Source organism: Poecilia reticulata, linkage group LG2 (assembly GCF_000633615.1).
Source record: "Poecilia reticulata strain Guanapo linkage group LG2, Guppy_female_1.0+MT, whole genome shotgun sequence".
NCBI lineage: Eukaryota > Metazoa > Chordata > Actinopteri > Cyprinodontiformes > Poeciliidae > Poecilia > Poecilia reticulata.
Window position 1 is genome coordinate 41,431,888 of NC_024332.1, and position 10,155 is coordinate 41,442,042.

Consider the following 10,155-nt stretch of genomic DNA (forward strand, 5'->3'; position numbering starts at 1 on the left):
GTGTGTGTGTGTGTGTGTGTGTGTGTGTGTGTGTGTGTGTGTGTGTGTGTGTGTGTGTGTGTGCTGTGGTATTTCCTGTCTGATCTCCAGGGACACGGTGCAGATGAGATGAAGACAGATTGACTGTAGTTCTGCCTCTTCATTTCCTCTGTTTGTGTTTGTCTTGTTGTTGGGACAAATATCTGGTTTGTCCTCATAAAACCAGTAAATACATCCTGGTGTTTGGGTCGGGTAAAGTTCAGGTTCCTGAGCAGAAAGACGGACGGCAGCAAAATTATTTAGAGTCTGAATCACAATCTGTGGCTTCGTCTAAAAAGCAGTTAAACAGTGCATAAAAACAAACTCTTACCAAATATTTTAGTTTTAGTTTCTAGTTCAAATATCTTATTACACTTAAAATAAGACAAAAAATATCTTACAAGTCACTTTTCAGCATGAAGCTTGTTTTAAGTAAATAATTCCTTAATATTGATTTTATCCACTGGCAGATTATTTTACTTGTCACAAGACATAATTCCGATGTTATAAGTGAAATAATCTGAAATGGTACTTTCACTTTAATATTAAGGAATTATTTATATGAAACAAGCTCCTATATCTTACCGGAAAGTAAATTTCATTTTATTTTGAGTTCACTAAAAACTAGAACAGAAATACTTGGCAAGATTGTATGTTTTTGCAGTGAATGTGTGTTTTACTCTGCAGACTGAAACTTCATCCCTATCATCGCCCCTGTGTGTGTGTGTAGGTGTGTGCGCGCGCGCGTGTGTGTGTGTGTTATGTAATGAGTTTCCACAGAGACTTGTCTCCATATAAGCTGTTTGCTGATCGCTCTGCGTCTCTTTTGTTGCTCAGTTTTGAAGCGATCTGTTCGTCTGTCATTATAAATTTATCTGGGACGATAAATTATCCCAGAATTATTGCGATAAAYGATGGTATTGTTATCTTGATACCATTTTCAATGAATGTAATGACAATAACCTAATAATGTAGGAATACATTCTCAAATATTAATGAACTTTAAATTCTAATTAACACTGGAACTGGAAGATATTTTAAATATCCAAAATAAATAAATAAATAAAACAGAAACGACAAATAAAATGAATTAATTTTCTGTAAACAAAGTTGTCTTTCATAAAAAAAAAAAATGTATTTGAGACCAAAACACCAACTTAAAACTTTTGTTATCCAGTTTAGAAAGAGAAAAAAAACAAAAAATCATTCAAATGGAAATTATTGAGCTTGTTTTAATTTATCATGCGATTAATTGACGAGACGAAGTTAATGCAGAAATTAATAAGAAATATTTAAATTCCTGTCAATGGCAAAAACACAAAGTGTAGGTGGAAGCTTCATTTTACCTTCACTATTTTATCTACAGAGCATTATCTAAACAAAACAGCAGAATCTTTTCTGTCAACATCAATTTGAGTTTTTACTGTTTGGAATAAAATTCAAGTAATATATTTTATGCATATTTGAAAGTAAAATTCTACATGCAGTTTTTCCTGATTTGGGTTGATAAATTTCTCCTAGAGGTATTTATTTTTTTAATATGAAGTATTCAGTGATTGGTCCACTGCAGAGGGGACTCAGAATGAGATGACCTTTGACCTGCAGGTGAGCCTCCTCCTCTGGTGATGTGGCTCCATGACGGGCAGGAGGTCTCGGAGTCGGAGGACTTCCACCTCCTCAGGGAGGAGAACCGCTACACTCTGCTGATCCAGGAGGTTTTCCCAGAAGACACTGGRGTCTACAGCTGCCGGGCCTGGAACCAGTACGGAGAGGACCGGACCCAGGCCCRGCTCACCGTGGAAGGTCACACATAACATCTCAAACAATTCAGTTACTTTATTGATCCCTAAGGAAAACTAAATGTTGTTGTAACTCATTTAATTAAAGATTGATTGTAGATGGTGATGAAAAATGTGTCCTGTAGCAGTCAGTGTTACAACGCATTTAAAGAACATCAATTGAGGATGAATAAAAATGTGTCTGTAAATGTGAACGGTCAATTAAAATTGAAATAAAGTCAATCACAACTAGATATACAATATTGATATCTGTAATATTCCTGATATGGAAAAAAATTCTAGATCAGGTATCAGTGAAAATGTCAAGATTTGCTTTAAAAAATGTGCTTAAAAACAAAAAAAAGAAGTAAATTCAGGGGTTAGTTTCACTTTAAAATAAATGGCTGATCATAATTATTCCAGCTGTTTAAAGGGAGTTATTCGTTTCCACTGTCACTTTATTCTCATACAGGAGGAAGATTTGCTAAAAAGCCATCAAACTTTCTTCCTGGAAACCTTTTACCATATGACGTTTATTAAACTATGAAAACATCCAGTATATGTATTGAATTTTAACAATTTAACTGTTTGACCTGTTTGTGTTGTAAAGTGTCCTGAGATAAAATGTATTGTGAAAATGTGTTGTATAAAAAAAGATWTCAATTTAAACATSTGCAGTTTTATGCAAAAACAGCCTCAAAACTATTTGAGAAATGTTTAATATTTTAAACAGGAAAAGGAAAAGTCAGCTTAAACTGTGAAATCAAGATGTATCAGTAGTGACACGTTTCATCTGTAGGAGTAAAGAGTGAAGGAGTGAATTAGTGATCGATGACKGCATTAGGAAAGCATCTAACACGCTGACATAAGTAACAAAGCATTTTAAATTCTCCTGAGGAGTGAGGGAGGGTTTAGTTTATCGGATCTTCATGTCTTCCCTTGTTTTGACATTTTTTCACTGGATTTTCTGTTGTAKAGATTAAATGCTGACATGTCTGATCGATTCAATCGGCTGCAGATTTTAGGAGTTTTTTGTTGTTTTGTTTTTTTTGTCAGAACCTCAGGACGGCGTCCAGCCCTGGTTCATCACAAAACCCAAAGCGGTGAGCGCCGTCACTGGTCAACACGTCCTGCTGTCCTGTGCCATCGCCGGAGACCCGTTCCCCCAGTACACATGGACCAGAGCGGACCAGAACCGAGCCTTGAGCTCCGGAGGAGACTACGAACTGCTGCAGAAGGAGGACGTCGTCTCGCTGCTCATCAGGTCTGAAAGTTTTACACCTGCAGCCTGAAACGCTTCCGAAGAACACGGAGAACAAAGTGTCTGTTTCTGTTTCAGACGGGTCAGAAAGCATCACGCAGGAGACTTCCTGATCACCCTGAGGTGACACACTAACACACACTGCACGCAGGAAACAAACCAGAAACTGAGCAAACATGAAGGAATAATCCTGCATGATCTGCGGTTCAGATTGGAGGATTAAAATCATCCTCCCCCTGCCTGAATCTATCCATATATCCGTAATCTGTCAACCCCGTCACACTGCAGACTGACCGCCGTCATCATCATGAGAAAACGTGTCAAATATGAAACACACTAACGTGTTTAGATCCTAAAATATCTGAAACCTCATGTTGATCGACTGCAGCAACATAAAGCATCACCTGAAGATTAATCTGAGGCAGAAATTGTTGCTAACGCACATAAACATTCAGACGTTTATAGTGTTTTCCAATTTATTACTGATTTATCAATCCTRTCCTATTCCTATTCTCTTTCAGAACTACAGGGATGTCAAAAAATGTTTGCTCATTCATAATTTCTGATTATTTTTTTTGCATGTTTGTMTCACTTCAGTGTTCCAGAACATCAAACCAATTTTGATATTAGTCAAAGTCAACACAAGTAAAAACAAAATGCAGATTTTAAATTAAGGTGTTTATGGCTAAGGGACAAAAAATCTAATTACATGACCTTGTGTGGGGGGAAAAGTGAAGTTAGTTAATTTAAAYATGCACAAACAAAGATAGGAAATCAGGAAGTGGGCAAACGTTTTTTCACACCACTGTATAATAGTTACTTATAATAAAAAGTAACTGATGTTGTGTTTGTGTGTCAGGAATAAAGTGGGAGAATGCAGCGCTGTGGCTCAACTGTCTGTCACTGAAGGAGAACCTGAAGGAGGAGACAGAAGGTGAGAGGAAAAATACATTTTATTTAAAAATCAGTTTATATGTTTCTGCAGCAAGTGACTGACCTGAATGACATTTATTTATACTTAGGTTATTGATTTTATTGGAGGAAAAGTATTAACATAATATGGTAAAATCATAATTATCTGACTTTAAATCTGACATGATGAAGATGATATAGAGGTGGAGCAAAGAGAAGGTTTTATTTATTTAAGGGAAAACCTTCACAGTTATAAAATCAGGAAAGGTGGTGCATCATCTCCTAATGTATTTTGACATAAACATATCTTGTGTTACCATCTTTGCAATTAAGAAATCAATTCAAAATCATTTATCTCCAATTCAATATAAACCAGTCACATTGTAAAGCTGCTTGAGACTTTGAGAGCTGATGCTGCATGAAGAGGTTTAGCACTTTTTCATACTTTGGACAAACTTCTCTGATCAGTCAAAGRGAATCCGTCTCCATCACCATCAGCTTTTTGCTGATGTAGCAGAAAAATCCCAGCAGAGGAAACACAACAACACATGGAGGCTACTGGAAAAACTCAACCCATGGGTCACAGCTTTGTTTTGTATTCAGAAGATTCATTCACTGTTGGTAATTTTACAATAACAGACAATAAATATGGTAAGATTACTGCAAGTCTGTGAGGAATTGACCCATCTTAGTGATGATTCTAAAAAAAAACAAGGGTGTAAAGGTGTGGGGTGTTGGAGTTTGGTTAGGAATAGAGGTGAATATCAGTGATGCTTCATGCTGAGTGAGGAAACTTTAGAGGAAATCTCTGCCTAAGCTGCTGATGGAGGAGGTTAGGAAATGTCAGACAGAGTTTCTCTGTGCAAAGGACAGTGAGACGGTGGTGAGGTGTGAGGTGAAAATCAAATGAGGACTCAAAGTGGATCTGGACTGTCATTAGGCATTTWCTCTGTAATTCCTGTAGTTTGCAGTGGTGATGGTTAGTTTTATAGAGGAAGTCATGCTGGAGTCTCCATGGACTCTGATTCCCACAGACATCCCACTGGAGTGAGTGAAAAAACGACAGATGTTTAATGGATGAAGGATTTCTGTAGGGTTGGTGTGACAGAGCAGCTTGAAATGACAGGCAGAATATAAGACGGTTTATTAATGTACTGTGCAAAGTTCACATGTTGCTCAGTTTTGTATTTCCATTTGGGTTTCAACTGCTCATATAAACAGTTTAGAAAAACATGCTGAAATAAGACAAAATTGACTTACAAGTAGCTTTTGAGCAAAATATAGTTCCATTGGCTGATTTCTTTTATTTTTTTTATTTATTTTTGCTGACAAGACATTTTCCTATAAGTGAAATAATCTGCCCGTGGAACTTTTACATCTCATCAATATTGAAGAATTTGTTAATTAAACAAGCTCCTGTATCTTGTTAAAGTTACTTGTAAATCAATTTTCCCTTATTTCAAGTGTACAGAGATATTTCAAATAGAATTTAGTTTAAGATTTTGTGATCTTACAGATATTGTTCTCAAACGGCATGCTGCTTGTTGGTTGTGCAGGAGGTTCCACTTCTGCTTTTCAAAGATGTACGATTGAATAATTTTGCATCTGTTTGCAGCAGTTTCTTATGTGAGTGTAAACGTTGAGTTGTGGCCTGTGGCCAGCAGCAGATTATTTGTATTCAAAGTGACAAGAAGCCCTAAAACATCAAAATAGAAACTAAAATCTCATTACCTAATTCTAACCCTAAGAATGATTTTGTGGACAATATGTAATTAAACTGTGTTGTRCAGCCCATAGACTTCTCCTAACCTGTTCAAGGAAGCATGAGGGGTCACCTTTAATACAGTTAGCATGTTTTTACTGTATCCAACATGATCTGAACTGTCGGATGTGATTCTCCTCAGTCAGGTCTTTACATTCACGTTTCTGTTTTCATTCACCCGTCTCMTTCCCTCCCTCTGTTCCCATCAATCCGCCTGTTTCATATCCAACAATCCCAAAGCTTCTCTAATCTGTGCGTATCAGCCCAACCAATCAGAGCCAGCATTTCCTCCACATGGATCCTCTGATCTCTGCAAGCAACCAGCTGCAGCTCCAACACAAGGACGGAGCAGAACGAGGTGTAGAGGAGTCCCAGTCATGAAATGGGCCCGATGAAGATCAGTTCATTCATGCCCATAAAAGGAAAGCTGAGTCACCTGTGATGTAACGAGCAGTTTGAGTTGAACTCCTCATCCTCCTCTTTCCTGACTCCAAAGTGGGCGGAGCCTCGGCTTTGTTTATTCTCTCTACTTCACTCCATCTCTCTTTGCGCTTGTTTCTGCAGGACCGCAGCAGCCAGAGGAAGACCAGGAGGAGGAGGAGAAGGCAGGAGGGTCAGTCTGCAGAGGCAGGAGGCTGGTGAGGAGGAGGAGAAGAAGAAGGAGGAAGAGGAGGATCCCCGAGGACTCCTCAAGCGCAGCGTGGAAACGAGGGAACGGCGTGAAGAGGAGCTTCGACAGAGGGAGGCGCAGCAGCTGGACTTTCGCTCGCTGCTGGGACGCCGAGCTTTCCCCCCCGACGGCGACACCGACACCCAGCAGATGGATTTTAAGGCCAACCTCCGGGGCGTCAAAGGCAAGGCGGAGGAGAAGRCCAACTCCCCGCAGCAGGTGGACTTCAGGAGCGTCCTGGGGAAGAAGGGCGCCGCCGGCAGCAACGGCAACAAGCCGGCCGAAACGCCTCCGAAGAACGCCGGAGACTTCCGCTCCGTCCTCGCCAACAAGAAGAAGACAACGCCGGCGGCRACCCCCGAGAAGAACGGAGAGAAGGTGAACAACTGCGTGGATGGAGGGATTCACGACCAGAAGAACGAAGGAGGAGGAGGTGAAGGTGGAGGAGGAGGGATGGTGCCGGAGTTCGTGGAGAAGCTGAAGGACGCGACGGTGCTGGATGGTCAGCGGCTCCGGCTGGAGTGTCGCCTCGCCTCCGCCGCCACTGCTGATGTCACCGTCACCTGGACGCTGGATGGAAAAACCGTCAAACCGTCCAAGTTCATCATCCTCGCCAACGAAGGTCAGAGTTCACACACACACACAAACACACACACTTTCAGAAATGAAATTAGAAATCAGCGGCGTGACGGAGGGCTTGTTTGTTAGAAGTTTGGTGTGAGCCATGCTGATGGAGGAGGAAGAGGAGAAAGAGCAGCTGCCGATGAAGCTCAAAGGATTCAGGCTCTATTAATAGATCGCAGATGTGAAACAAAAGAGCGTAGAGATGCAGGATGTGATGTGAGACCACCGAGTATTGTGGCTATTTCAGATGGGAAAGATCACTTTACACACGCAGCATTAACTGGGCTCCAGRCCTGCAGGTCACAGCGGCTCTGTTTACATTCAGATGACCCCTGACGCACGGCGAAGGGTCAACCTGTAGCTCYGCATCACAAATGACAACATGACTGCAACTTTTTCATTAATGAACTCTAAACATAGAGCTGGTTTATACGATTCCAGCAGGACGCTGTCTTTTTCTGCTCTAACTTCAATTCTTATTATTTTATTTATTTATTTTTTTTTGTAGCTTATAAAAGTCAGTGTTACGCTAGATTCTGCTGGAAGAAGATTAGGGCCACTAAAAACAAAAAAAAGTTTTTCTTTCTCAAAACTCAAAACTTTTTTATCTTAGATTAATCAGAATTGAGTTTAAAGTCAGAATTCCCCCATTTTTTTTTATTTATGACCCAAATCCTCTTTCGTATATTACAGCTTTGAGTGAAAACCATCTCTTATTTTCTAAATCAACTTCTACACTAACCCTCCACAGCGCCACCTTGCTTCTCCTCTTGRTACTGATCTATTTTTAGTCATCCTCAGTTATGAAGAAACGTGACGGATTCCTCTTTTTCCAACAGCGGCACTGCCCAATAGRAAAATATTGGCTTTTATTCAGCCAGCTGATCAGCAGTGTGTACTCTGCGCTCCAAGCAGCTGAGAAATAAAACTAATCTAGTTACGTTGTTGCTTTTCTAGCATCTCATTAAAATGTCTTTAACCCAAAGAAACTATACAGACATTTTGATCCGTTTTGGAACGATGGCTTTTTAAAAGTTTCATATGCAGTGAAATCATCACCAGCCTGTGCTGAGTGGGGATGCACTAAGCACAAAATAAAAAACAGAATCATCAGATGTATTATATATCATCTGTCCTTCTGAATCAGACGCTGTTTGAGATCTGCTGCATGTTTAGAGCTTCAGCTGCTTCCAATTTTCTGCTCCTTCAGTTTTTTCTTTCCTATAAGTGGAGAAACTTTGGAGTTTGTGGATGAGAAAGCGAGAGTGTCACAAGTTTCTTCTGGTTATATTTACCCAGAATGCCTTGCTCTGTAGTTCACTTTCTTCATTTGGAGCGGTTTCTGGTCCACTGGTGTTCACATATGCATTCAAACTGCACCAGAACTCAATTCAACCGAACCAGACTGAGGTTTGTAGGTGAACCAGTTCCCTTTTGTGATTCATATCAGAGTTCGATTCCATTCTCACGCCTCCCCAAATGAACCAGAGATTCTAGACAAATGAATTGGAGTTTCATTAAACCAAAGTAATCTGGGCTGTTGTGACTCAGACCACTTTAGCTTTTTACTGCGTGTTTAATGCAGAAAACAGGAAAACTTTGAAAACCTGCCAAAATTAAATGGACCCAAATCAAAATAAGTTATCAGATGTCTGAAATCTGGAGTCTAAGAGTGTTTAACTGGCCCAGATGTTGATCAGGTGACTCAAAGAACCTTRGAGGCAAAGAAACCTGAACCAAGTCAGTTACTGCAGCATCAATTAATTTATATGGTACATTTAGAACATTTTTTGACCAAACTGYATCACAGCTACATCCATAATCATAAAATAYGTTGTCACACTGAGCTAGCTTCTGTTTGGGGTTTCTTTGTGTTTCTTTCTSAGGACAGATCAGCACAAGTTAAAGACTGAAATCAACTGGATAAAAAAGGTTTACCAGTTAAATGATCAACGGATTATCTCTATCAATAAGTTTGATCTAAACATKACTACATGATTGCATTYAATTGCTATAAACTGAGTTGATTTTATATATTTGCACTTAATTGAATTGTTTTGAATCAATTTAAAAGTAAAAAACCTCTAAAAACTTTCACACAGATATAAACTGGTCAGAGTTTCTCACATGGATAGAAACATTTCCATCAGCCACAGTAGAGATTTGCTGTTAGATCTGCTTGAACACGTGTGTGTTTACAAACGCCTGGGACTCCCGATGGGTGTGTGTGTGTGTGTGTGTGCTTATGAACGCCTGTGTGTGTGTGTGTGCAGTAATCCTTCAGCATGTTATTTTAGCCTTCAGGCAGCCTCTGTTCCAGCGTACATTGAGATGGTCCAAGTTGAAGGTCAGAGGTCACAGCAGCCTCAGACATGCAGTGATGTGTTGTTGCTGTTATTTGCAGCAGGGAACTGATGTCAGCAGCTCCAGAACAAACAACATCAGAACAACTGAACATTCTGGTTTTAAACAACGAGATGAATTTACTCCATCRTTCACTGTGCTGCTTTAAACTCAAGTATCAGTTCTCATTATTGACCTCCGATTATTCACTTATTGTCAGAAATCTTTTATTTCATCTGTGGATGAGAATATTTATGGACTTCATGATTTGCTGAGACTACTTTGCAGTTATTTGTTGATTATTGCACAACCACAGCTCTAAGAATGAAAGAACGTCCTCATATGTTTCAAATTCTGAAAACGATACTTCTGAGAAAAAGATGCTGCTTGACTTGTGCAGATTCCAAAGTGACATAAACACCTGATATTATTGACACATAAATACGGAGTCTGAGATCTCTCACTTCATCAGTAAATAAAACTAAACCCCTCTAAGTCACATGCCATTCCTCAGCTCCCTTCTTTTGTAACACATTCATATTTGCACCTGTTTGACTCTGATTTATTGCTCTTGATTGACGGATATAATTCACCAGCTGTCACAGTCAGAACATGAACAGTTACAGCAATATAAATTCACTAGCAATGAATGTACATGCATGACATGTTCCAGCTGCTGTACCTGTTTATTCTGTGTTGTCACGACTTTAATTTTGTATTTTTATTCAGTAGCTGTTGAGTTCAGATATCTTGAAGATGAGAAATTGTGTCCAAAGATCACTGTGTG

General features: G+C 39.6%; 1 protein-coding gene across 1 annotated transcript in view; it reads left to right on the plus strand.

Annotated features, from left to right (window-relative positions):
- LOC103461832 (myosin light chain kinase, smooth muscle) overlaps nucleotides 1-10,155 on the plus strand; it is a 52,487-nt gene that overhangs the window by 17,059 nt on the left and 25,273 nt on the right. The window contains exons 13-17 of the mRNA XM_017309402.1: nucleotides 1,624-1,821; nucleotides 2,853-3,060; nucleotides 3,136-3,180; nucleotides 3,917-3,991; nucleotides 6,296-7,023. Coding sequence (XP_017164891.1) covers nucleotides 1,624-1,821; nucleotides 2,853-3,060; nucleotides 3,136-3,180; nucleotides 3,917-3,991; nucleotides 6,296-7,023 — 1,254 coding nt within the window. The remainder of the gene's footprint in view (nucleotides 1-1,623; nucleotides 1,822-2,852; nucleotides 3,061-3,135; nucleotides 3,181-3,916; nucleotides 3,992-6,295; nucleotides 7,024-10,155) is intronic.